The following is a 27,975-nucleotide window of genomic DNA, read 5'->3' as shown; positions in this document are numbered from 1 at the left end:
GCGGGGCGGAGCTTCCCGCCGCCAATGCTGGCGGGGGCCGCGGCGCCTGCGCCGGCCCGGCTGTGCGGCCCGTCCCGCTGCCCAGGAGCTCGGCCATGTGGAGCCGCTACCGGGCGGCCCGGGGGCTGCTGAGCCGCGGGCGGTGAGGAGCGGGAGCGAGCCGGGGGTGGCGGGCGAGTGATCTCTTCCCCTCCTTGCCTGGCCCCGGCCCCTGTGCCGGCACTGCGCCGGGGGTGGCGGCCCGCCCTCCGCTTCCCCGGGCCCCGTCGTGGGCCTGGGCGGGCTCCGCGCCGCTCGGCCGGAGGACGGGGCGCGACTGTGCCCGGCGTGAGGCCACGCGAGTCGCCGCCCCCGAGGGGCAGCTCCTTGCCGGCGGGGCCCGGGGGGCGCGGTGGCGGCCTCTGGTCCCCCCGCCGCCGCCCGCCCTCGGCGCGGGGCTGAGGGCCGCTGTCTCGGCCGCCGCCGCGGCGCCGCGGGCGGGAGCGTGTTCGTTGTGAAGGGAACTGTTGTTTCAGGTCTTTGGATCAGAAGCGGCGGAGGTGGCAGAGCGTTTCCGCTAGTGAGAGAGCGCTGCAGTACCGGGTGGGCGAGCAGATCCATGGGTTCACTGTGAAGCAGGTAAGCGTCGCCCTTCGCTTGCGTGTCCTCGGGGTTTGTATAGATAAATTTTCCCTTGGCTGGAAAGTGCCTTAAGCAAGGCCAGGAGTACATACGCTAAATATTTGCATAGGTGCGTAGGGTGGTCGGTTAAAAAACGATACAGTAGTTACATGGCGTTACCCCTCTGCAGCCAAATTCCTTAGGTGGCGTTAACGCGCGTTCCTGTAGGGAGGTAACTCTTCTAGAGGAGATAATGCACCCGGAGTTTGTGGGTCTGCTGCAGATGTCGAGCATTTGCTGTGGTCTTCTAAAAGTCCTGACAGATAATTGAACTTTGCTGTGTGCTGTTTTACAGAACACGTTCAAGTAATTTTTTATCTCCTAAGCTGCTTTTAATACCTTTGTTAAGAACCTTCAATGGAAATAATATGTGGAAATTCTTTATACTTTTTTTTAAAAGAAAAAAGCAGAAGTAGAGAGTAAAGGCAGTCTGCAAAAAAGCGATTGCTGGTGACGGACCTAGTGGTTGAACTAAGTTCCGTCATTTTTCTTTTGCTACCCTAACCACTGGCAGTTGAACATATGCCTTTTCTTTGTATTTCTCATTGAACTGTTCTAGTCTTAATATCTGTACCGGCACAGTATAGCTGTTTGGTTGAGTGTATTTTAATTGATATTTTTTTTAACTTCCTTTTCCGTTTGCATATTTCTTTCCCCCCCTCCCCCGTGCCCCCGAGGAACAAATAATTTGCATAATACTGACGTATACAGTATTAAATGCAGGATAACAAACTGATCGTTGCTGTATCATCTATGATTTATTTGACCGAGTTGCAGTCACGCTGTAATACAGGTGTTTTTTTCCAATGCAGGTGACAGCTGTTCCTGAGCTCTTCCTGACTGCAGTGAAGCTTAGCCATGACAGTACAGGAGCCAGATATTTACATGTGGCTCGAGAGGACTCCAATAATCTATTCAGGTAAAACATAAATATTTGTATAACATGTTCCATCTCAGCATCCATTTGTGGTTTATAAATTACAATCCAGCTTAATAAATGGATTTTTCTGTGGTAACAAAGACTATAGTACTTTCTTTGTGGGGCTTCCTTAGCGTTTTTCAGGTTGGAACACATGTCGTGAGGCCTGTTGTTCAATGTGCTGCTCAGAACAGGGTCAGCACTTAATTCAGGTGAGAATCCTCAGACATTTTTCGAGGTGAAGATTTCCAGAGATTCTGCAGCTCTCTGGGCAACTTGTTCCTAATGTTTGCCTGTCTGTGTGTGGTTTTTTTCTCTTTAATATGAAGTTGGAACCTCCCTTGCTTTGATTTATGAACAGTGTCTCTTGTCCTTCCATCATACATATCTATGCAATAAACCTGTCTTCGCCATAACTTCGTTGTAGGTATTGGAGGGCAGCTATTGAGTCTCCTTGATGCCTTTCCTTCTCCAGGCTAAATGAGCCCAGTTTCCTGAGCCTCTTTTCACAGGGCATGTGCTCCAGCCCCTGACCATCTTTGTGGCTCTCCACTAAACTGCTTCAAATTCATTATTGTCTCTTCTCTGTTGGTGAGCTGAAAACTGGACTTTCCGATAAATTGCCTTTAGTTGCGAGACGTAAAACAGTTCTTTATATCATAACCTTCCATGAAGTTTTTTTCCGAACCTTTTGGCTAAAAAATAAATGTGTTTAGTTATATGTTGAAAACTTCTGTACCACCTCCATAAATAGTTGTGGATACCCTCTAGAAGTGGCTGAGTACTGAAGGGTCTTAAGAACTCTGTAACTCTGCATCCTTCTGTATGCCGTGTTAATTACTAGACAGTGATAATGTTCCCGTAAATCTCAGCTGTGGATAGGAGGTACGTGGACTTCTCACCACAAATAACTGTGCTCCTGTCTGTACTGTCTGTCTTGCAGTGTACAGTTCCGAACCACTCCGATGGACAGCACTGGGGTCCCACATATTCTCGAGCACACTGTATTATGTGGTTCTCAAAAGTACCCTTGCAGAGATCCGTTCTTTAAAATGTTAAACAGGTCGCTGTCCACTTTCATGAATGCATTCACAGGTGAGCCCAACGTAAATAATACCACCTAAAATGCATGAGGTTTTGTTGCAGAAGAGCTGTCTGTCGTCTCTCCTTAATTTCCCTTTGGAGAGCCATTGTTATTAAGTGTGGATGTTGTGAGAGATTAAAAAACTAAGAAGGCAAGGCAGCAAAACAGATGTTCATTTGGCAGTTATGAAGTTCCAGTAGAACTGGATCTTTATAGTATACAACAATGCATTTAATTATTTACATATCTGGCAAAACCAAAGTTTTCATGGTAAAATAATTGCAGCATTAAACTTCTGTATTCCTCAGAAAAAATATGTATAACTTAGTAAGTTTCTTCTCTTCCAGTTATTTATATAGAGGAGAGATTAAAAATAAATGAGGGCAAAATGCATCTCAGACTTTCTAAAAATCTGATCTTTTAATGTTTATTTTTCCACAGCTAGTGATTACACACTCTATCCATTTTCAACACAAAACCCCAAGGATTTTCAAAATCTCTTGTCCGTGTACTTGGATGCAGCTTTCTTTCCATGTTTGCGGCAACTAGATTTCTGGTAAGATGTGGGCAGCTTGAGTTGTATGTAAACCTTAAATTAAAAAAAAAAAAATCAACCCCAGAAAAACAAAACCAAAACCTTCAGACTCCCAACACTTCCTGTTACTAATTTTTTCAGGCAAGAAGGTTGGAGGTTAGAACATGAGAACCCAACTGATCCTCAGACACCTCTAGTCTTCAAAGGAGTTGTTTTTAATGAAATGAAAGGGGCATTTGTAAGTTCTGTGAATGTTTGTTTTAAGATTTTATACGTGGTGAAGTGGCTTAAGCTGCAGGTTATCAATGGCATTACTGCACCAGAGATTTCCATTTCTTTCTGAAATTTGAGTCCTCAGTAAAGTCAGCAATCTGTTACACGTACATTCTTAAAATTAGTCTGTGGAAAGTTTGTTTACATGCAAAAGAACACTTTGCTAATGGATTTTATTGTAGAATTTTCTTTTCAATTGAAATAACAACATAGGTAGTTTTGTCCAAGTACATGGGACTATAGAACAAAATTCTTATGTAAGGAGCAGCTCTTGTGTAAGTTCGAGCTCCTAGGTCTTACAGTTGAGTACCTTTTATTTTAAAAAGGTGTTTTGATGACTTACCGGAATGTGCTGTTTTCCTCTTAAGGCAGATAATGAGAGGATATTTGCGCAGCATCTGCAGAATAAGATCCTTCCTGATCACACTTACAGTGTAGTATCTGGTGGAGATCCATTATGTATTCCTGATCTTACATGGGAGCAGCTGAAACAGTTCCATGCCACACATTATCATCCAAGCAATTCCAGGTATCTCAAATTTGTGACTGACTAGGTTATATAGCAATTTAGCACTCTGTTTGTATTTTTGTGAGGGAAAAGCAGCGATACAGTATTTCCGTACGTATGGCCAGCAACTTAGATAACCTGTGCCCACCAGTAGCTAGGACAGCATTGAAGCAAGGGATTTGCCCTGTGGGGAAAAGTGAAGGGTGAATTGGAAGCAGGGACTACTGAGAGGTGGCTGATTTTCTAGAGTACATCTGCCTGTTTGATTATGAGTATTTGTTTGGGGGATTTTTGTTTACAGATTATTCACCTAGAACTCATACAGGCTGGGGGGAAAGGGAGCATTAACTAAAAAGTATTTGGCAGTAAAGTTTGGGAGTTACGATACAAGTAACGCTGATGAGTCTCGGGGTTCCTGTCCTTGAAGTCAAAACGGGTTAAGTTACAAGAAGTTACATGTAAATGACTGTTTATTTGCTCCTGAATGACACATTACTATATCAGGTTCTAAATAATGGATATCCATTTGAGTCAGATCCTGGTGGTGTTGGTACTGCTAAAAGTCATCTTGCTTGAAAATTTGAAGGTGATATGGAGGGAAACCTGTAGTATTGTTTCTTCTAAACCGGTTTTGCAGTCAATCTGTTAGTCTGATTAATTTGCTTATGGAACATCCATTCGGGTCATGATAGTGAGTGTACCATCCTCTCTTCTTTTCATCATCTCAAGTATTCTATTGTCCCTGTGTTTAGATTTTAGTCAGCAATTAACATTTACCTGAGACATACCTCATCCTCATATTCAATCCAGCGAAATCAGCCATGTTTCTTGTAGGTATGGGAGTGTGCTTTGGTAGACTGACCCACGGAACCCAACCAAGGTTTATAGATTAGTTAAGATCGTTGTATTTTATACATTATATGTGAGGACCGTAAGAATTATCTTTTCTGAAACTTCAGAGCACTGGGATTCTGGCTTCAGTTACTAATACTTTTTCTTGGAACACTGTATATTGCTACAACTGAACAAATTCTTTTTTTTTTCTTTTTGTGGCCTCCGGAGCATAAAACAGAAGCTGAAAAATGTGGAATTTTACCAGCAGATCCAGGGGTTTTATCCAGGCAAACTGGTGGACCTTTAACCTAGGGGTCTTACAAACCATGTTCCCTTCTAGATGTAACTGAATCACTGGAAATCACATGCAATTCAGAATATAATGAAAGCTGTTACTGTAAATTTAATGTAAAATCCTTAATCGTAGTCTTTCATTTGAAATGCAGATTTTTCACTTATGGTAATTTTCCACTGGAGCAACATTTGAAACAAATACATGAAGAAGCATTGGTAAAATTTGGAAGAATTGAATCAAATACTGACATCCCAAAACAGAAAGTCTGGGAAAAGCCAGTAAGTAAAAAGAATAAATTGAAACAAACAAAGAGAAACGGTGCACATCCAGCCTTAGAATTGCAGACACTGGATATAACATGTTAACACTTTAGCACAGCCTGCTGGAGTGAGTTTGTTTGTTTAGAAGTGCATTTGTGTGTAAATGAGCTGAAGTATTTTTACTTTTGGTTAAAGCAGGGAAAAACTACATTTACTCTTGAGTTTCAGTAATGAAATGATTGTGAGGAGTTGTTTATTTTTCTTATTTCCAGTTTTCAAGTCCCTCAGCTTTTGGAGCATTGAAACATTTATTAATGGAACTCATTTAGAGCTACTTATACAAATAGTGATAGTTAAGTGTCAGAAAATGCCCTCTAACGGTACCTAAACTCCCAAACGTTGGTGTCTAAAATAAATTCTTCAACTCTCCTGCCCCTTCCCTCCCTGGCTTGTGTAGAAGCTTAAGCATTTCTTTGAAAACCAGCTTAGAGAGGTAATCATGGCCAGATTTTCTTGATCAGCTCCTCTGTTTCTCCACTTGCAAAGATTGAGATATGGCTCATACTTTTCACAATATCCTGTGTTTTAACTTACTTGTGAGTATCTGTAAAATTATTAGAAATCTTTGGAAGGAAGATGCTATGAAGATGCAAGCAGTAATTTTTGTTATTTGTAACTTCTGCTCTGAGTTTAGTCTGCATGAAACATATTTCTTATACTTTACAGAGAGAACACAGTGTAACATGTGGCTTAGACTCATTTGCTGCCAATCCTTCCAAGCAAACAACTGTCAGCGTCAGCTACTTGTTGTCTGAGTAAGTGTATCAAAATGAAATTCTGAATCAAAGGCTCATTTTAGAACTTGAAGCAAGATGCAGGCATATTTCATGTCCCTCAGTCCCTCTTCATAAATGTCATCTTTAAGTTAAATAATGCCATGGGAAAGCTAGACAAATCCTTCAGTAGATGAAAGTTTAATTACTAAGAAGAATTTTTCCTGTCTTTAGCAGAACAGACATAAGGAAAATCAGCCTTTATCTTACAGAACTGTTTGGTGGATTAGGCTTTTGGGAATGCTGGATTCCTGTCTTTCCTGCCATGCTCAGACTTTTCTGTATGACGCCTCTACTAACTTTACCTACGCTTGCAGCCGAATTTAACTTGCTTTACTGCTAGTTATAATAAGTGAAAGACACAGAACTTAGTTCCCTAAGGTTTGGTGCAGTGTTCATAACTGATAATTATTTCTCCCTTGCTCCCTCTACATCGTTTTAGAGAAGTAATTCTTCTGAAATGAACTTGGTGATGCTGCATGTCTCATATTTGTAGCTTGAAGTTTTTTAAGAACTATTAATTTTTCTTCAGTATTACAGACACTTTTGAAACGTTCACACTAAGCTTGTTGTCTTCACTGTTGGTCGATGGGCCAAATTCTCCTTTTTACAAAGCCTTAATTGAATCTGGTGTTGGTACAGATTTTTCTCCGGATGTTGGGTAAGTGTTGCAATTTATATTTCATTATTTACAAGCAATATTAGAAAATTACAAATCACTATTAGGCTGGGAGAATTCATCTCTCATACAACCAATTTACACCAGAACAAGCTTATTTTAATATTTAGAGTTTCTACTGAAGAACTGTAAAGCATTTTCAAGTATAATTTTTGGCTCATCAAAATAACTTGATATTATTAATAAGCTATGTTAAACAAAGTTTTACTGTTTAAAGCTTACGAACAAGAAAAACGGGTAGATAAAAACATGGTATGCCTTCAGTTCCCTAATTTGCTTGGGATTTTCATCTTGGCCACTTAGTATCACTCAGAAGAGTTCGCTAGCTCTTCTCTGCACTGTGTTAACTTCGGTTTTTGTTTTTGCTTTAATTCTGTGATTTAGTAGTAGATAGGTTTGGGACAAATGTGCTTTTATGTAGTTAGCTGCCGTTAACTTGCCGTCACCTCCATACAAAAGGGTATTTCTGCCAACTCTTACTTACTCAAACTGCAGCTCTTACAGCCAGTCTTTTGAGCTTGTGTTGCACCGCAGACTAAGGGTGAGTGGATTGTCTTCGCCTAACTGCAGGCTCACCTGCTCATTGTAGTTTGCCTTTACTGTCAGCATAAAGAAAGAAGCCCTTTCAGGGCATGATTCATCTGACTGATTTTTAGACTTAAGGGTGACAAAAATCACGCCTTTGTCTCCACTGGCTGTCTCAGATGTTTGAGTGGGAAACCTTAATATACTCATCTATGATTTTAATGCCTTAGGCCACTCTGCTTGGCTTGAACTGCCTCTACATGAAGTCATGGATTTCCTGTGAGTCCTGTGTCATGCATGCCAGTGCCGTGAAGACATCTTAATGTCACAGGGCATGGCAGTAGAAACCTGTATTCAGACACTGAAGGAGTCATTCAGCTGTATGTTCTGTCTGCCGAGCATTTTCTAGGTTGACTATATTAATATGGTGTTGAACCATACAGTGAGTTGGCTTTAATTTGCCTTAGTGACTGTGCTGATGAATCAATCCAGAAGAGTAAGTCTGAGTCCAGAGATCAGTATTCCAGTATTCAACATCTGAGTCTGTCACTGAATCCTTCTGTGTTTCTTAGACATGAAAGAGTAGATGTTTAGAGTTAAACACCTCTGGCTTTTTGTTGGTTGTGGTTCAAACTGCTAGGTGTTCCATATTTCTGCACGTGTCAGTTTGTCTCTCTAAAGATAACTTCTTGCGGGTAAGCCTGCCTGACAGCTTGAACAGAATCATCTTTACTTTTCTTTAAGTACTGTGGAAAATAATTGCAGCAAACATGGAACACTTCACCAATTCCTTTAAAAATACTGGTTTAAAAGTACAGATTTAAAAGTACCATTCCACTCACCTGCTCAAGTAGAATTTTAGCTCAAGCTAAAATTTTCACCTTAGAAAAAGAGGCTTCTTTACCTGAAAGTACTTAACAGATGAATGGGAAAATGAAAAGACCATCTTTTCTTCTGTAACTGTTTTTCTTTCTCTAATATCATACGCCATATGTTTTCTTAATAGTGTGCTACTACTACTGAAATGGAACAAAAAAGAGGCATTTCTTGCCTCTTTTGGTAATTATTTTTCTTTCTATCTAGCTTTTAAAATCCTCTGTTTGTGTGTATGTGGAAATTAAGGGTGTTCTTCCCCTTCTTCTGCTTTTGCTGGCAGGTTTAATGCTTAAGTTAAAGTACTTGTCCCTAAGTTGAATATGTTTTATTCCAGGTTTAATGGCTCAACAAGAGAAGCTTATTTCAGTGTGGGTCTACAGGGTGTTGCTGAAAGAGACATCAATACCGTGAAACAGATAATTGCTAGAACAGTTGATGAAGTTATTGCGTGAGTAATGCTAAATTTTTGAGAATACTGTTAGTGCTTTTATACAGTCTTTTACAGTTAGATATTAATAATGTAATAATATATAAGCATGTAATAATACAGGTGTATGTATATAATAACATGCCTTAAAAATTTCATTATGTTAAAATAAATGCACCAAAGAGGCAGTAATATTATTCAGTACTCTTAAAACTTGTATCTGCTAAATTCCTCTATTGTAGAATATTGTAGCATAACCTCCAGGTGTTTGGTGATATTAGTGCCGTTTCAATAAATGACACAGCATAAGATTATTTCACATCAATATTAATTCAGTGTGGAAGACATTATGTTGTAATTCTTCCTTTATCAATGCTGTAATTCAATTTTATAACTTCACTTAAAGTGATTAGTTTTAATGGATATGATTTCCTTCTCTCACCATCCCTTCCCAAAGGAAAGGATTTGAGGAAGATAGGATTGAAGCTCTACTTCACAAAATTGAAATCCAGCTGAAGCATCAGTCTACGAGTTTTGGACTTGCCCTGGCATCTGTAAGTCTGTATGTGTACCCACGTGTGGTGTTTTTTTAGTAATGGATAAGAAGTGTACTCTCTACAACTGTACAAAATACGAGGTCATTTTGTAGGCTTATGATATGTAAAACTTCTCACTTAAGGGCTTGTCCTTTGTCATCTCATGTACATTTTTCTTCCTTCTTTTCAGTAGCCTTCAAGCTGTTGCTGGACTTGACTGTATGACTTAGGCAGTAAGCCTGTTGTCTTTGCCTGAATAGTGGCTTTGATTGCAGTAGGGCTGATTACTTCTCTAAGGGAGGCGTGCTGTACTGGCTCCTGTAACTGTATGTTTTGGCCAGATGCCTATGTATTTTTAAAAATCAAATAGGGGAACTGTATTTTTTCTATGGAATTCAGGGTTGCATTCACAAATGAACATGTACACTAATTCAATTCATGACTTAAAATTTTGATACCTAGGCTGTTATGGAAAACATCTTCCACAGAAGAATATGGTGTCTTTGAGAAGTCTGCAAGTTGTCAGTTTGGGAGTGAGTTAGCTGCAGTATTTGCAGTCAGTTCAGAAATCAGGGCCTCCTGCTGCCACTGTTCTCCAGTGTCCTCTGTTTTTTTCTGCTCTGCAGCAACTTCAGTTGCTTAGAAGTTCTTTTGCTTTCCGTCTCTCAAGTGGTGTATCTTCTTCAGCATGAACAGGAGTTCGTTCCTTCGGCATACAAAGTTAGGTAAAGCAGCAGAGTCCTGGTTTAACATGAGACTTGTAAATTGGAGAGCACAACCAAGAAGAGAGAGAGCACACTAGTGGTGTTCCCCAGGACTCAATTTTAGGGGCGGTTCTCTCTAATGTTTTTATCAATGACCTGGACACAGGAGTTGAGTGCATCTCAAGTAAGTTTGCCAATGATACTAAATTATGAAGAGCCGTTGATTCCCCCTAAAGAGGCCTTCCAGGGAGATCTTGACAGATGAGAGCACTAGGCAAGCACAAACTATGAAATTTAGCAAGGACAAATGTGGATTCTGCACCTGGGATGGTATAGTTCTTGGATGTACATGTAGATTAGGGGATGAGGCTGGAGTGTAGCCCTACAGAAAGGGATCTGGGGGTTTTTGTTGATGGTAAGCTCGATATGAGTCACATAAAGCTAAGAAGGGCCAACCATATCCTGGGGTGCATTAGGGACAGTATAGCTAACTGGTCGAAAGAAGTGATTGTCCCACTACACTCAGCATTGATGTGGCCTTACCTTGAGTACTGTGTGCAGTTTTGGGCTCCACAATATAAGAAGGTCATAAAAATATTAAAATACGTCTGAAGGAGGGCAACTAAGATGCTGAAGGGACTAGAGAGCATGACTTACCAGGAGCTGCTGAGGATACCAGGTTTGCTCAGCTTAGAGAAGAGGAGGCTGAGGGGCGACTTCGTTGCTGTCTGCAACTCCGTCATGGTGGGGACTGGAGCAGGGGGTGCTGGTCTCTTCTCTCTGGTGTCCAGTAATAGGACATGAGGAAATGGCTTCAAGCTGCATCAGGGACGTACAGATTGGATATTAGGAAAAAGTTCTTCACAGACACAGTGGTCGAACACTGGAACAAACTCCCCCAGTGTACTGGTTTTGGCTGGCATAGAGTTAAATCTCTTCATAGTAGCTGGTACGGGGCTGTGTTTTGGATTTGTGCTGAAAACAGTGTTGATAACACAGAGATGTTTTCGTTGTTGCTGAGCAGGGCTTACAGGGAGTCAAGGCCCTTTCTGCTTCTCACCCACCCCACTAGGGGGGAGGCTGGGGGGGCACACGAAACTGGGAGGGGACACAGCTGGGACAGCTGACCCCAACTGACCAAAGGGATATTCTGCACAATATGATGTCATGCTCAGCTTATAAATCTGGGGGAAGAAGGTAGGAAGGGGGGAATCTTCGGAGTGATGGCGTTTGTCTTCCCAAGTAACTGTTATGCATGAAGGAGCCCTGCTTTCCTGGAGATGGCTGAGCACCTGCCTGCCCATGGGAAGTAGGGAATGAATCCCTTGTTTTGCTTTGCTTGTGCATGTGGCTTTTGCTTTACCTGTTAAACTGTCTTTATCTCAACCCATGTGTTTTCTCACTTTTACCCTTCCAATTCTCACCTCCATCCCACTGTGAGGAGAGTGAGCTGTGCGATGCTGAGCTGCCAGCCGGGGTTAAACCATAACAACAAGGAAGTGGTCATGGCCCCAAGCCTGTCAGTGTTCAAGAAGTGTTTGGACAACACTCTCAGATACATGGTTAAGCTTTTAGGGTAAAGTTTCAGGTTACAGTACTAAAGACCAGCACTGAGTTGTTGTAATGACCCAATGGAAGCTTCAAATAAGGAGTGATTACTTTTATTGCAAGAGAATTAACTTGAGCATAATGTAAAAGAATAATGTTCTTTAAAACACATTAGGGAATTTCCACAGAATGGATAATAATAGATATTACTGAAAAGGTCTGGAAGGCTTGTGACACCTGCTTGTGATCAGAGAAGTAAGAAAAGTGAAGGTGGTTTTGGCAGTTCTGATGCATTTGTTTTCTATATGCTTTTAAGGGCTTTTTCTTTCAAATGTTTTGGGATTTTTTTTTATTTTGCTGTGTTTTGTTTTTTCCCCACTCACACAGAATAGAAATGGAGACAGTTTTGATATCTTGCCCTGTGGTGTATTTGAAGAACTTTCAATAGCGATTCAAGCAAACTTAATAGTCTCAAACTAGAGAATAAAACTAGAATAAAAATCCTTCCAAAATAAATGTTCTGGTATTATTTCTGGTTATTTAGGAGTTTCTTTCTCCAAAGTCCCATCTACATCACGTGTTTGAGTTACCTTATTATAAATCATTTCATCTGACTGATACAGTAAATGGGTAGACTGTAATATTTATGTACTACTTTGTCTCTGCCACCTGTTCTTTTTTTCCTTCATTCTTGGGCTGAAAAATGGATTTATTTTAAATGGGAGGGAGGAAAGACTATTACAATAGATTTCCAGAATACAGATAGACCCACCTATGCAAAAAAAAAAACCAAAACCCCAAAACAAAAGGTGGTTTGGTATGATAAAATTAGAGGCGAGAATAGGGGACAGATGATGGTGGAAGAGTCCTTTAATCTGAACAAAGATTTCAGCTTTTTTGTCTGCTCCAAATATATTAGAATAACTCATTATATGTCTGCTATTCAAATATAAGTGGTAAGGTAGCTATGGAACACAGGTGCTGTCAGTTACAGAAATGCAGATGGATTGTCCTGCTTACCTAATTATTCTTTCCCATTCAGTATATAGCCTCCTGCTGGAATCAAGATGGGGACCCAGTGGAGCTTCTGAAGATTGCAGATAAAGTCTCTTGGTTCAGGCAGTGCCTTAAAGAAAATCCCACGTTTCTTCAGGAAAAAGTTAAAACATATTTTAAGGTAGGAAAACTTATGGAGAAATATCTGCGTTATTAATTTTTAAATCACAATTTTGTATTCAAAGTAAAACCTAAGGCTTATTTTTTATAACCATACTGCCTATTTTTAGGTGCAGATGAACAGCAGCACTTTTGAATGAAGCATGCTAATATTAAATGGTTGAAGTGAAAACTTTTCAAAATGGGAAAAATTTTCTGGTTGGACATTCGGAACACACATACTAGAACGTTGATGAAATGCTAATGTTCTACTGAACTGTGATGCCTGACGCTATAGAAAGGCATATGGGTTTTTCCTAATGAGAAGCTCAGATGCGAACAGAGAATTACAGACCTAGTTATGTGTTCCTTAGCATTGGCATAGCAAGATGTATCTCCACTTCCTTGAAAAGACTTTGGTTATAAGGAAGATTGTTCTGGTGCTCTTCAAGTTCACTGAACTGCCGTCTGAATTTTGCTGTCAGTGCTAGTTGCTTTCTGCTCTTTTTCCTCTCCATATGTTCTACTGGAGTTCTTGAAGAATTAAAAACAATAAAGGCATTATAACATTGAATAGTTCTGAAGCCCTGAATTAGCTAATGCCAGAAAGAAAAAATCCAGTGATAGCAGTACAAAAGTGTTCTTTGGGGTTTGGGGGTTTTTTTGGTGTTTGTTTTGGTGGTGGGTTTTTGGGTTTGTTTAGGTTTTTTCCCCCCATCCCATTGTTCAAGTTGTTTTGAAGGGAAAATCTGTTACAGGTAACTGCCAACCTGATTTAATAGTGAGTAAATGTTGGTTCTCATACACTCAAAGGCAACCAGAGACAGTGACATCAATTGAAATCTGTTTTCCTAAAGGCATTTTTAGTGTCTCGAAGTTGTAGGGAGCTGTGAAGGTTTTGGCTTTTGTAGGGAAGAAACACAGGTGCAGTATTTTTGAGAATGTCCTTTACTATGCAGTTCTGCTGAGGGTGCTACGAGAAAACATGACTCAGTAAGAAGTAGTGAGGATAGTTGCATGTTTTTATATCAGAAGATTATACACTGTTGTACATTGTGCCTGGAGATCAATAAAGCAGGGAAGGCTGGGAGCAAGGGAGAGAATGCTGTTCATCTTGCTCATTTTACTGTGCCTGGTTAATTTTGCATTTCCCCCTTCAACTCTGTATCAGTCATGTTTCTGTAGTTCCCACATAAGCATGGGGGAATAAACTCATAAAACAGACTCCAATTATGTTGTCCCAAACTATTGTCAGTGTCTGTCAGTGACAGATGTTGCTGTTTGACTCCCACTTAGAAATGGCCAATTTCTGAGGTCGCTATCTTTTGAATAGCCTCTCAGAACTATATAAAAAGGAAGCTGCTTGAGCAGGTTTGTTGTTAAAATTCCAGAGTCTGGTATAAACAAAGAAAAATTCAACAGCAGTTGTGACGCTTGCTGCCAGAGAACTCTTGCATTATGCAAGACTGATGTAAACCATTTTTGAGCAGGATAAGGCATGCACATTTTACATCATATGGGATCTCAGTGCACTCAAGCTTGGGCAGGTTGAAAGAGGTTTTAATGAAACCCTCCTGCATTTAACCAGATCCTCCATCTTAGAACATTCTTCAGATAAAACTTGTGGCATGCTGCTCTGTAGTGTTACGTACAGTTGTTTAACCTTGGTTTAATTAAACTAATGAGTACTGTGTGCTGTTAAGTCATTGTAACTCTGTACTAAAATTCACAGAAGATTGTTCCTGCTTGTTCTTGTGGTAAGCTGCCTCTCTCCACCCTTGTGTTTTGTATGAAATGAAGAGTTTAAATTGCCTGTTTGTGATATTTCTGATGGTATGCAAGCCAAGTGATGCACAGACTGTTTTTTGTCTATTGCTGATGAAGCAATAATCTGAGGAAAAACAGGAGGAAGTTGTCTCAAAATTCATAACGCTTTGTTTTGGGATATACTTCTGCAGGATAATCCACATAGATTGACTCTGTCAATGAGTCCAGAGGAAGACTACCATGATAAACAAGCAAAAATGGAAGCAGAAAAGCTGGAAAAGAAGGTCAATGCTCTTTCTGAAGAAGAGAAAACTCAAATCTTTGAAAAAGGTTAATATGCTTTTTCATATTTCAGTAACTGCTTAAAAACGCAGCCAGTTTTTTATCTAGTGTTCTGTAGGATATCTTAAATTCTCAAGCACTCCCCAGCATTTGCTCTGAAAGGGTTGATTTGTTGGAAGCTTGTGTATATGTGTTATAGGGCTGTGCAGTGCAGTGTTTACACTACAGTGTACCATTGGTATATTCCATTAGTTTTAACACTCAAAAATAGAATGATCAGTGTCTCCAGTAGGGCAGAAGAAAGGAAATTGTTTTAAAATATTGATCTGCTTATTCTTTCCCATGTTAACTTGCACTAAGTCAAGATGCACTCCACCATTTAGCTTTAACCTGTTTATTTTGAGCATATGAGGTCTGCTCCATGCTCCTGTAAAACTTATATTTTTTTAATTCTGTTTCTTTTCTACTTAAAAAGCCAACTATAAAAATAACGTGTTTAACTTATTCTGGGCAATAACTTAAACTGGGAAACCCTGGGCAATCATCGAAATTTGTGAAAGCAGGAATCTAGCCACAGAAGTCCTCTAAAAAAGCAGCATTAATCTTCTGAAGCTTTGGTACTAGGCGGGGGACGGGGGAACAGAAAATCAGATGAGGCTTTCTACTTGTGAAGATAAATTGGAGGGTATTTAGAGGTGACCAGCTGGAATCTGAAAGATGCTGAAATGTAAAATTAAACACAACTATTTAGCTCCATCTGTGTACTGACAGAGCACTTGAGTAAGAACTGGGGGAAATGGGTTAGAAAGAAGCTTCTTACTTGCAAGGTCTGTGGTGCTGGGGTGGTGTTTGCAGAGCTGGGTGGCAGGACAGGCTGGCAGATGCCACTTCATCAGGGTTTAAATTGCATGTTACAGTAAACAGGATGTGAAGAGGGGATTGGAAAGAGAATTTACAAAGATAGATTGTTCTGTTTGCTGTTGCAACGTGATAATCTGAAGAATTTGTTTCAGTAAAATATTCGAAAGAACTGTTGATAAAAAATGCTAAGCTTCAAACTCTTGTGTTTTCCTGATGTGCATCACCTCAGCAGATTTTAACAGCACTTTCACTAAAAGGTGAAAATGACAAACTGTTATTCTGCTCCCCTGCTGCTAGGTTTGGAATTAATTGCTCTTCAGAGCAAACCTCAGGATACCTCTTGTCTCCCAGCTCTAAAAGTGTCCGACATCGAGCCCAAAATCCCATTCACTGTGCTGGAGACAACACTCGCAGGTTGGTGTAACCACTATTTCATCCTCAAAAGAGCAACACTGTCGGATTGTTATCTAGCTGCTTGCCCAGCTGTTGCTCTTTTTTGCTCTTTACAGAGCATATGTGCTCTCTTTGTTGTCCATAGTTATGGTCCTTTTCCTCTAGTCCACCATCTGCCATTGCTGTCGTAGGCAGTTTGCAGTGGATCTGCAGATGCTTCTCACCGTCACCTCTGAGGGGCAATGTAGGGCTGTTTTCAGCTTGAACCAGCCACCTGCCCTTCCCAGGGGTCTGGCAGTAGCGCTCCTGATGGTGCTCCAGGCAGCTCCGGCTGCCTGCTTACTCACTGCCTGCCCTGCCCTGCAGTCGTGGTCTCTAGGCGGCATGCTCTGCTGCTCTTGAGCAATCTCGCCACTTTCCAAGGGCTGGTCCAGGGTGCAGCACTCCTGGCAGCTTGTGCAGAGCACTGTCATACTGCTTTCCATTCCTACCTAGCTTTCACAGAATATGGTGTACAGGATCCATAGAAAAAAAAAGATAAGCTTCCAGCCAAGTTTCTCTGCGCTTTGCCATTGGCTACCCCGTGGATTGATAGGAAACATGAAATTGCAGATCTCAGTTTTGTTACAGTTCTATCAAAGTCTTGCAGGTGATACTGCTCTGTAGTATATTTCTAACAGATACTTTCCTGCGAAAAATGCCAGTAAGTGACAAGTACTGTACAATTTTGATACTAAAATGACCTGGTTTTGTGAAAATTCTAATGTGTATATTCTAATGCCCTGTCTTAGAAGAGAATGTACAGTGCGGGAACCCACTTTCCTCAACTTCTGAGGTGAAGAAGGCAGAAAATAAGGGAGAAAAACTTCTTGAGTTGTTCAGAAACAAATTAACATTCCTTTATTTGAATGTTACCTCTAAAATGTAGCCTTTGTCAACAGAGTTCTCTCACCAAATTGTCCAAGTATCCTTTATCCTACCGAAAATAGAAACAATGAAAACCCTTCAGTCCAGCATTCACTGCAATGTGCAAAGTTTAAATGAGAAGTGGCTCTGAAGTGCCAACAGAAAATAGGTCTTAGTGTGAAGTTCTCACAAGAAATTGTTTTGCTTTTACATGTTTATAGCAGGAAGCTGTTGGTTATTCTTTGCTTTTGTTTTTTTTTTTTCCCTAGCTGGTGAAATTCCTGTCCAGTACTGTGCTCAGCCAACCAATGGGGTGGTTTATTTCAGAGCTGTTTCCAGCTTGAACACTCTTCCCGAGGAGCTCAAACCATACGTGCCGCTCTTCTGCAATGTCATTACAAAGTGAGAGGTTTCTTTTCTTAGAAGCTAAAGCAATAAGGTGTAATACAGCTTACTGAAATAATACTGCTTTTGATAACTTCAGCAACTGTTCTTATTATAGAAGGGAAATGCTGGTAAGTTGGCATCCTGCAGAAACAGTGGTCTTCCCTCTTCCCACAGAGCTGCCAACTCCTTCCCCTTTCTCCATCAGTCTCTGCATTGCCTTGTTTCCCAGCATCAACACAAACGTTCCCCCAATATATTGGAAAATTGATGTAAATGAAATATAGCCTAGCAGAAATTAAAGTTTTCACTTAGAGAGATTTTTGGTCTAATTCCACTGTGTGGTCACAGGAACACTGACCCCATTACAGAAGAATGAGTGGCACAGGGTAGAACAAGTCACCTGGGCTGGGAGGAATCTATTCTTTCTATTGGTGCTAACACTTTATGTGGTGTTATTACTGTAGTTCCAATGTGGATGTCAGTAGCAAGCCTGTATATAAAGCGCACTTTTTAATACACCGTGTTGAATTAACAGGAGGTTTTAATTGAAAAGCTTGTTGTATTTTTTTTTTTCTTTCATAAGGTGTGAAGTATTATGTTTGCTTGGTAACACCCCAAACTGTTTAGTTGGTAAATTAGTATTGGCCTAAATGGTCTCCTTTGCAAATGGCGTATGGATCCTTGTTTTGGCATACTTTGAAAATGGAAGTAAATCTCTATATTGTGTTTTGCAGGATGGGATGTGGAGCCCTTGATTACAGGGAGCAAGCCCAGAAAATAGAGCTAAAAACAGGTGGGATGTCTGTCAGCCCACACGTCATTACAGATGATTCACACCTGGATGTGTACGAACAGGTAAACTAATCATAAACTTCAAGATGTTACACTTGCAATAGCAGCTGCTCTGTAGTTACGGGTTAGTCAGGGCTTCCAGGTAGAGGGTCAGCTAATGTGGACTTAGTCTATAAAATGACTAGTGCCTTTTTGTGTAAGATAAATTTGACAATTACAGCAACGCAGTATTTCGTTTTAAGGGGAGTGCTTGATGTGGTTATCCATTTTAGGACAGGACTTCATTAGCATCTGTCACCATACGTTTGCTGAAAAAAATTTTGGAAGCAGAGAGTGGAGGACAGAATGGAATAACATGTTACATAGAGAATACTGTTACCATGCGTATGCCACTGTGAACGTGGCTCAGAAACACGGGAAGTTTGCAAGATTGTTAGACGGTAGTAATTGGCATAACAGTCCTAGCAATATCCTCTTAAGATTTTTTCAGACTTGCTGGGGTCTGCTGCTGTGGCTTGTGGTTTGCTCCCGAGGGATCCTGGAGATGAATTAGGGAGGCTTCTTTGTGGAAAGGTGCATCCCCAGAACAGTTGTATTTGTACTTTATGTGAAAAATAAGAAATTCAGTTTCTGAACTGCTACTTAGTGTTAAGGGGGAGGAATCAACAGGCATGCTTTGTGTCAAGAGCAATCACATTTTGTCTGCTCTGATTTTTAGTAGCGCAGCCTGCATTAAAGTGGCTTTGTGATGTGTAGCATTAGGTTGGCATCATTGCATCACTTCCATAAAAAGTTACTGTGCATTTCTCAGGCCATTGGTTTGGTTGTCTTGTGTGAAGGGTTTTTTTTTTGTGTTTTGTTTTTCTTTTTCCCTTCAGGGTGTGCTCTTTTCATCTCTGTGCTTGGATAGAAATCTGCCAGACATGATGCATTTGTGGAGTGAAATATTTAACAAGTACAGTACATTTGGTTTCATTTGTTTGTGTGTTTGCACGTGTTTTGGGGTTCTCTTTGTCCCGCTTCCTCCAACCATTCTCCTCTTCCTAGAGATCCTGCTTTGGGATTTCTTTTTCTAACTCTATCTTTGAATGGCTCCCAGTTTCTAAACCGAAGTATTCCATTATGTGCATGACTGTGTAGTGGATCACATGGAGAGCCAACAGTAAGAGCTCTTTGTTGAACTTGGGATGATGAGTGATTCAGGATTACAAATTCTGTTGGAGTGCTTCTGCATGAGAGACCTGCTTCTGCTCTTTTTCAGCCCCCGGTTTGAGGAGGAAGAACATTTCAGAGTGCTGGTTAAGAAGACTGCCCAGGAGCTGTCAAACGGGATTCCAGATTGTGGGCATTTATACGCCTCTATTAGAGCCAGCAAAAATCTGACGCCTTCTGGAGAGCTGCAAGAAATGTTCAGTGGGATGGATCAGGTGAAAAGTTAATGGCGTCCGTCAGCGAGGCCCAAATCCTTGGCTTGGAATTACAGGGCTCGTTTTTGCTAATTCTTTCTATTGGCTTAATCTGTAGTCTTTCTGCCTTCCCTTCCTGCACAGGTGAAGTTGATGAAGAGAATAGCAGAAATGTCTGATATTAAACCAATACTACGCAAACTACCACGCATTAAGAAGTATTTATTAAATAGCGACAACATCAGGTGAGTTCCAGATAATAAAAAACAGAGGCACTTTGGTTAAGGAGAGGGCACGGCCTGTGAATGGGCGTGTGTCAGTGCGCGTCATGGAGCACTGGGGTTTGGGAAACGGGGAGGTCTGTGGAAAAACTGCAAAAAAAGTTGCTAGCTTAAATTCTCCTTGCTTACAAAGTGGCAGCTGTGGTTTATTTTGTTCATTTTTTTAACAGGTATGAGAAACTTATGGCACATTTCATATGTGACGGTTGTACCAAAAGTGTGTAAATGGCCTGTGGGATTTGGAGAAAATATACTGTTGTATTGTAATAGTAGAATGCAGTTTGTTCAGGGTTTTTCTTTCCTAAAAGGAAAATAGTGACATTCTGAAATTTGCTTTATGCATATATTGGAAAAAGTAAGAGGGCACTTTAAGGTGTTTAGTGTCAGATGCATTAGTTCCCAAAATAAGTCCATATAAAGTGACATAAGTTGCAAAGTTTTGTTTTGCAAAGCATGAAATGATAAATAAAATTATGGAAATATCTATACTGTTCAAAACCATGGTAAGTCTGCCTGTAAAGAGAGAATAGAGAGAATGACAGTTTCTTTGAGAGACATTTATATGTTGCAAAAGTGATGTAGTCCTGTCCTGTGCACAGAACAGGTTTGACAGCTACTGCTGAAGTTTAGGTCTGAAGGTGCTTTTGGGCAAGCAAAAGAAAAGCAATCGGACTGTGACTTTTTTTTTTGTCATAACAAATGCTGGATTATGAATATTTTGCTTTTTTCTGTTATGATAATCGGTGACGGCAGATCTAACATTCTGATGACTTAACAGAAAATGCTCAGGAAGACAAAGTGGTGCGAATTAGAAAAGACTGTCCGAAAACACAAAAACTTATTCAAAAACGTGGTGTATATTTTTAACAGGTGTTCAGTGAACGCAGCACCTCAACAGATAGCAGAAGCATCTAAAGAAGTAGAGAAATTTATAAAGGGCGTAGCTAAAAGTAAAAAGGAGAGGAAACCTGTTCGTCCCCATGTGATTGAGGTAAGAAATTACTTAATTTGTGACTAAGGCATCAAACATGGTTGGATTTGATCTTGTGTGAAGACCACTGTGCAATCAAGAGATCATTTGAACACAGATACCAAGTCAAACAAAAGTGTCTGAAGAAATTTGCAAGAGTCAGCTCTGTGATAAACTGCTATGTGTTTTGCCACAGCGGCTGCCTTCACCTCAATAAAACAGACAATAGTAATCCTGTAGATCAGCTGTCAAGCCTTACCCTGGGGTTACTGCTTTTGCATGGGGTGTGAGAAGAGTAGTTCTTCCTTTCTCTGTCGCGTAAAATTGTAATTTCTGTTTCAGCTGAGCTTTACGTGAAATGTTGCCCGAAAGGAAGTAGGGCATGATGTGCAGTACCTCAGCTGTGTAGGAATTTGTTTCATTATCTGGATGTTCAGGACGTTTGGCACAAAGTGTGCTTGGCTCAATAGAGTTGGCAAAGAATCCACTCTGTCAATATGTGGATCTGTCTTAATTTCTGACGAGACTGGAATAAGCTCCGAGTTCCATGGGAAATGATAGTCTGAAACTTTGTGGGCCTCATTTAATCTCTGCCTTGGTGTCTTTCATTGCCAAATTACTCTTGAAAGGAAATTTATTTGGCATTTGCTTAGAAGTTCAAATATAAAGAAGGAACCAAGTAGCTTGCTTATGTTTGTGAAGACAGAGTCTGATGGTGATTTCAAAGAGGTTTGAAGGGTAGGGATTGCATTTGTAGTATTATTAGTCTAAATTGTTGAATCATCTTCTAATATGAGGGGCTGGGTCTCTTGCAGAAATCTTCAGAAGTCAAACCTGTGGGAAGCGAAATGCTTGCTGGTTTGCAGATCACAAGGAAACTAGTTAACGTAAGTACATTATTGGTTGGGGATGTTGGTATTCGAGGGCTGTTACTGCTACTAATGGTCCATCTTCAGATGCTGTTACTATTTAGACGCATGCCACTGAAACCTGATGCGCCCTTCGGTTCCACCCTCTGACTGTATTGTTTCTTTAAAATAGCCATCAAACTTCTTCATCCTCCTGTGTAATCCCTTTTGGTTCTGGCGTGAAGGTCATTCAGCTAACTTCACACCACGTGTGCAGGCAAATACCTGCTTGTGCTGTGTCTTGTAAGTGATGCTAGTTTTATTTTCATCCTGGTTTCAGAACCAGGCCTGTGTGGTGTCACTGCCAGTTAGCCCCTTCCTTTCCTTTCCCCTCCTCCCTAAATGATTCAGAATGTGAATGACACCTGGCAGAAGACCATCAATGACAAGTAAAAATAAATATCTCTTACTTGGCTACAGGAGAGAAAAATAGTTTAGCATACCCTGAGCTCTCCTTTGAGAAGGCAGCAGGGAGAGCTCAGCTGTGATTTTCTTTGCTGACCTGTCACGTATATGCTGCTGTGCTTGGCCCGCCCAGCCAGCCAGAGATGTGTGAGGGGCTGGGAGGCAAGTTCTCTGGAGTTAAGAAAGGCTTGGGAGTATTGAAATGGGGTCGTAAAAGCTACTGGAGGTGTGTAAGGCTCTGCTCATGCTTAAGTAAGGCCACAATCAGGTGTATGTGTGAAAGATGCGAAGAAACGAGTGCTGCAGAGGCCTGGAGACACAGAGAGGACTGGAAGTTTTGAAGTGGGGGTGTAAGGAAGAATCGAGTTTATTACAGGGTAAGTTTGGGCAGAAATTCATAGAGCTGATGCTGTTCATAAATAGTTTGCATTTTTTCGGGGGTTTCAGTTTCTAAATCTGGTTTCAATAGCTAAAATTGAGCAGATGGACTGAAATAGGATGTGGTGACCATGCACTTATGTGGCCGTAGGACTGAACACTTGGTTCAGTCAAAGTAAAGCCAGGGCAGGGGAAGCATGCCAGTCAAAACTCTTCAGTAATAATACAAGGCCTGCGCAACTGGGAAGCTGGTGTGCAAGGACAGGTAGCTGATGTTCGGTGAATGTGTACTTCAGTTTCCCAAGGCAATTCTGTGTACTGGATTGCTAATAGGGGCACAAGCGAAACGTCAGTGACTGCGGTGCAGGTCAAGTGGCAGCTTGTGTGTCTGTGTTTGGCAGAATTTCATAGTTCTCAAAAAAGACAGAGTTCTCAAATGGATAAACTGCCTCATCTGTGCGAGCTGTGACAATAATGCATTTTTCTCTTAGGATCCTACTTTCAAACCGTGCCAGATGAAGACCCATTTTGTACTTCCCTTTCCAGTGAACTACACTGCGGAATGCATTCGAACAGTTCCCTACACAGCTGCAGACTATGCGAGGTGGGAAACAGAATCAGCAGGGGGCTTCTGTGTGTATATGTTGCATAGCACAAAACAAAATGGCAAGTGTTAGGCTGACCACAGAAAATGGAGTGTTGACAGAAAACGCTTTGCAGTGCATTTGTGACAGATTCTTTATGGAGCAGCCTTTGCATGGCTAGGTCCAGAAATGCCCTCTTTCAGTAAATGCTGAGATTAAGTAATGAGGGGCTGCTGTCCCCTAACTTCTGAATACACAGCCCTGCCTGCTTGGGTGTGTCTGAGTTGACAATCCTATTGCATGTAACAAAGTTTAGGAGGCTACTCTCGTATTTCCTTAAAGTGAAATAAATAGAAATAATCAAAGCAAGTTCCAAAGGAGCGCCACTCTTATGGTGATGTCACATTATTCAGCTATTATTAAATATTGAGTATTGTTATCATTACTGTAGTAGCTTACAAGAAGCAATGCACTGCAAACAGGGATCTTCACGAACTTCAGAGGAAGTTGCAAATATTACTGTTGTCCAATTCATTTAACATTTTTACTGTTGATGTTTCTCTTGTTACAGCCTTCGAATTCTTGCGCGGTTGATGACAGCTAAATTCCTACATAGAGAAATCAGAGAGAAAGGAGGGGCTTATGGTGGAGGTGCTAAACTTAGTCACAACGGCAATTTCACTTTCTACTCCTACAGGTAACAGTAGGTTCATTCTTTCCTGTTCACGTCCGAGGGGACTGCTGGCTGCAGTTACAGCTATCATTTTTCTGACTTAGTTGTAGCTCTTGTTCAAGATCAAGTGAAATAAAAGGAATGTTGCATCACAAGAAAGTGATTCAGTGCTGATGGTGTTCAGATCAGTTGCTTAAGGTGTATTGTTTTGTTGATAAACACCTCTTTGCTTTGTCTGGTTTCTGTCCTTGGGAAATCCTACATTATTTCGGCTGGTAGCAGCCATTCTTGTGTCTCTGTGCTGAGATGTTTACTGTCTCGGTACCGGATCTATGTAAAACTGGCTTTCACTTGTTTCTTCCTGGGCTGAGGACGCCCTGAAAAGGCTCTTGTAAATTTGACTCTTGTAAATTTGAGACCAGGAAGTAGAACGTTTTTGTTCCCTAAGGTCCTGAGTTTGAAAATATGCAGCTTCCTTTGGTGACTCACTGGAATCATCAGAGATTCAGCAGAAAGCATTGCTGGTCATGAGCTAGAATGGCTTCCCCCTCCCCCCTTTTCTTTTCCCCTTTTTTGCCAGTCTAGAACTTTGCATTGGTCTTACCAAACACTTTTTGGATGAAACTTGAACTGGAGGTATTAAAGACTAGTTATAATGCCCACTAAAAATGTCACATGGCTTAAATTGTTTCCCTAGACCAAAGGCAGCCTAGCACAGCCTACTTGGTCGGGATTCCTAGCAAGAATTTGGGCCGCCTTGCCTCGCTGTGAAGCTTCAACATGGTAGGACTTGTCCTGGTTAGTATTTCAGTAGTTGTTAACCTGTTGCACCTGTTTTACAGAGAGCACAAACAGGTGTGGCAGGAAATGCAACTTAGGGAAGATAGGGCATATCATAAATATTACTATTGTTGATATTCATGGCAGTTATGCTTACTAAGCTGTTGCAGCGAAATCGATAGCGCACAGTAAACACTGCTGGTTTACCATGGTTTTAAATACCAGGTCTCTACACGCTGCCTTGGAACTACTTTTAGGCAACTGAACTTGCTGCATTTGTGTATCTAAAATCAAAATACTCCTGGTTTATAAACACTTCTTTCTTCTGGGGAAAAGAAAAAACCAACTGTAAAACCCAAAACCTCTTTTTGTAAACAAAAAGGAAGTTTATAATTTGCTTTAATCCCCGTGTCTGTCTGTCTGTCTGATGCATAGAAAACTACAAATGAAATGAGAAAAAAGCAATTCTGGTATTTCATATTGTAAGACTAAAGTAATGAATTTTTTTCCTTTTCCTTCTAAGAGACCCGAATTCGTTAGCCACGTTGAAAACATTTGAAAACGCAGTCGAATGGGCCAAGTCTGGAGAATTCACACAAGAAGATATCGATGAAGCTAAGCTAGCAGTATTTGCTGCTGTAGACGCACCAATAGCTCCTTCAGATAAAGGTATATTGTCACCAGCCTCCCAGCGCTGCCAATGTTTACTTTTTTATTTAAGTTTAAAGGGAAGAAAATAGCGAAGTTGGCAAAATGTATCGTATGATAAAACTTGTACTTGGCAGATGTTAGGCATTTGCAGTTTCAACGAAGCAGCCAATTCCTGTTGCTCCCTTTCAGGAACACCACGTGCGTTCAGTCTCTACTGGAGTTGCCATATTCGTAGTGCTCCTTGACGTCAGGTGCATACAGCTAGGAGATGGAGGTAGATTAAGGAAACAGTTTTAGGTTTGGAAAGGGCATGAAACGCAAGAAAATAAATAGAACTATTGATCTTCTGATTCAAAAAAAGTTGAAGGATTATTTCCCCGAGACAAGGATGCACATTGACTATGAACGTCACTGACCACCTGTGTGCATGCTTTTTTTGAAGAAGTAGTGTCTGCTCTGGTGGAGGGTGTCATCTTCTTTATGCATCTGCATACTTAGGGTGGCTTGGTACTATCTTCTCGTCTTTTCAGTTTGCTCACAGATTGCTTTGCCTCCCTCGCTTTTCCCTCCCTCCCCCATTCTCGGCTTAATTTCAATCCAAAACTTGCTAAGCTAGAATACATTCCTTTCCTATACAGAAAGGAATTTTAAGGTTAAAATTAGCATTATTTTAATATGTAATTGTATTAACACTAAGTTATTAAACAAGAAAACTTAAACTGAAGCTGACTTTCGGCTGACAGTACTCGGTTTTCATCTGGGCGCTTAAAAAAAACCCCAACCAATCTATTTTAGGCGCGTGTGAGTGAAATGCGTGCATAAGGAACGTTGGTATTTGCGAGAGTAATGATTTACATTCTTTGATATTTGAACACGCATCTTAACGGTGCTGTGGCAGATTTAGTGAAACACTGAAAAGAACATTGCTGAATAGTCCTGGAAGCTGCTGTGGAGAGAAATACCCTGGCCCTTCATACTGGTGTTACGTGGATTGTCAGGCCCGGCATAAGGGCTTGAACCACCTTCTCTAATGTTGAAGTAAGCCCTGCTTTGGGCAGGAGGTTGGACCAGTTGACACGTGTCCTCCCAAGCCACTTTTCACCCCCATGATTATTTGCATGACAAAAAGCTGTTCTGTGATTATTTTGGAGTTCTCTGGTTGTTCAGCAACCTATAATATTAACATTAAAATACTGTGGGCAAGTATTCCTACAAAAGCATTGAAGCATTTGTATGCAAACTTCTGAGTGTAGTACAGAAAGGCAGTCAGACCTTTGCCTTGCACGCATACTGCAGCTGATTGATTGCGAATGTTGAGTTTGTTATAAACCACAATAAAAATAGAAGCTTCATGAAATGAAGTTTGGTTAAAAGGTTGTTAGAAAGTACTGAGACTTGAGGATGAATCACTTCAGGGTGTTCTAGGTTTTCTGGACCACCATTACATTTAGATTTTTAACAAACTACATCAGTTACCAGAATAGAATATGATTATTGTTGGTTTTTTCCTAAATAGGAAACTCCTCTTGCTACCTCAGAGAACTGATTTGCCCAGTTCTAACCTTCGGTATTTGTTTCACAGTCAGCCACTGTCTCAGAACAGTGGCCTAATGGCAGTCTCCATTGTTCCCTTCCAGCACACGTGCCTGTCTTAGTCTGCACTTAGCTGTAGCCGAGATTCCAGTACACCAGTGCAGTGTGTGGTGTTGGGTTGTTTTTTTCCTAGGAATGGATCATTTCTTATATGGGATTTCAGACCAAATGAAGCAGTCGCACAGAGAACAACTTCTTGCTGTCAACAGTGACAACCTGGTTGATGTATCAAACAGGTACGTCAGTCTGCACTCCACTTAAGAAAATGTTTACTTGAAAAATAGACCAAAAACATAATTTGAAGAGGAAAACACTTTGTGAAAGTTGTTGAAATGAAGTTCTTGGATTTCTTCCCTTGGCCTTTCATACTACTTTCATGATCTGTTTTTGTAACGTAGAGAGACATTAATTATAGCCTGCCTATTGCATTTTAGCAGATGGAACGTCCTCCTACGTTCTGAGTTTGTGGGGGATTGTTTTACTTTTGGAGGGCCCAGAAACTGTCTGGAGAAAGAGCAGAGTCAGACGTTGGCTCCCAGCCACGTGAGCTGCTGCTTCTAGTCTCGTAACATTTTGTGCTTCTTCAGACTTCTGAACTCCACTGCTGAGGAAGAGAATGTTAAGGAGCTGGGCTAGCGAGGGCTGTGCCTTACGAGCCTCTGGTGTTGTAATGGCTGGGGAGAAAACACTAACTCCAAAAGATGCTGTGAAAGCAAACGCTGGGTACATATCAAACAGCACTTTCTCCTGAGATGAGAACATTTTAAACTTTAACTTGTATAGCAGAGTTATCCGTAACTGAATGCAGCAGCTTCTCATTTGTTTTTGGTTTGTTTTTTTTTTTTCCCCTGCAGGTATCTTGCAGCTGGCAAGAGCACTCGTGGCCAAGCTATACTTGGCCCTGAAAATGCAGATATCGCCAAAGATCCCTCCTGGGTCAAACGATGAATTGCTGCTGAACGCCCAAGCTAACACAAAACAAGCCAATCCATATGACTCTATAATTAGGTTTTTGTAGTAACTTTTAACTGTGCTGTGGTCCAACTTCTTAGATGTTTATTGCTGCTTTTAACCATGTCCAACAAACCAGTTAAAAGCTGTCCTTCAAATCATGATGTGGAAAATTTTCTAACCGTACAGTGTTCGACAAGAAGAATGATTTGCTCAGTTATGAGAAAGACAGACCTGGCTATTGTACTGAAGGGGCACTCCTCCAATTGCTATGAATACTATATAAATTAAATATTTTTGTATATGTAGCACTCTAGAGTTTTAAATGGTGTTTGTTTGAAGTCATGTCTGTTGTT

The 27,975-nt window shown here is 40.9% G+C and overlaps 1 protein-coding gene across 2 annotated transcripts; it reads left to right on the top strand.

Moving 5' to 3' along the window:
- PITRM1 (pitrilysin metallopeptidase 1) lies at nt 1-27,927 on the top strand. Of its 2 annotated transcripts, XM_075082414.1 has the most exons (27): nt 1-142; nt 516-618; nt 1,473-1,579; nt 2,523-2,674; nt 3,105-3,219; nt 3,340-3,436; nt 3,840-4,000; nt 5,260-5,386; nt 6,095-6,183; nt 6,734-6,862; nt 8,616-8,729; nt 9,166-9,262; nt 12,539-12,673; nt 14,610-14,748; nt 15,859-15,975; nt 17,130-17,262; nt 17,982-18,102; nt 18,918-18,994; nt 19,301-19,466; nt 19,590-19,690; nt 20,597-20,717; nt 21,512-21,583; nt 22,879-22,991; nt 23,543-23,668; nt 24,948-25,093; nt 26,802-26,904; nt 27,523-27,927. In XM_075082414.1, the coding sequence occupies exons 1-27, from the start codon at nt 96-98 to the stop codon at nt 27,614-27,616; spliced, it is 3,102 nt and encodes a 1,033-aa protein (XP_074938515.1). In that variant the 5' UTR covers nt 1-95; the 3' UTR covers nt 27,617-27,927. The 2 variants fall into 2 exon arrangements, with proteins under 2 accessions (XP_074938515.1, XP_074938516.1); XM_075082415.1 differs by lacking the exons at nt 1-142; nt 516-618; nt 1,473-1,579; nt 3,340-3,436.
- The last annotated feature ends 48 nt before the right edge of the window (nt 27,928-27,975 follow it).

Source organism: Phalacrocorax aristotelis, chromosome 2 (genome assembly GCF_949628215.1).
Source record: "Phalacrocorax aristotelis chromosome 2, bGulAri2.1, whole genome shotgun sequence".
Taxonomy (NCBI): Eukaryota; Metazoa; Chordata; class Aves; order Suliformes; family Phalacrocoracidae; genus Phalacrocorax; species Phalacrocorax aristotelis.
Note: the sequence above shows the minus strand (reverse complement) of the source record. Positions and strands in the feature narration are given on the sequence as shown.

What these genes read in the sequence shown, in the direction of transcription:
- PITRM1 (XM_075082414.1), top strand. Translation starts at nt 96, where the DNA reads ATGTGGAGCCGCTACCGGGCGGCCCGGGGGCTGCTGAGCCGCGGGCG. An exon ending in TATCATCCAAGCAATTCCAG is followed by an intron (nt 4,001 to 5,259) that starts GTATCTCAAATT and finishes TTTGAAATGCAG; the next exon opens with ATTTTTCACTTATGGTAATT. An exon ending in TCACAAGGAAACTAGTTAAC is followed by an intron (nt 21,584 to 22,878) that starts GTAAGTACATTA and finishes TTTTTCTCTTAG; the next exon opens with GATCCTACTTTCAAACCGTG.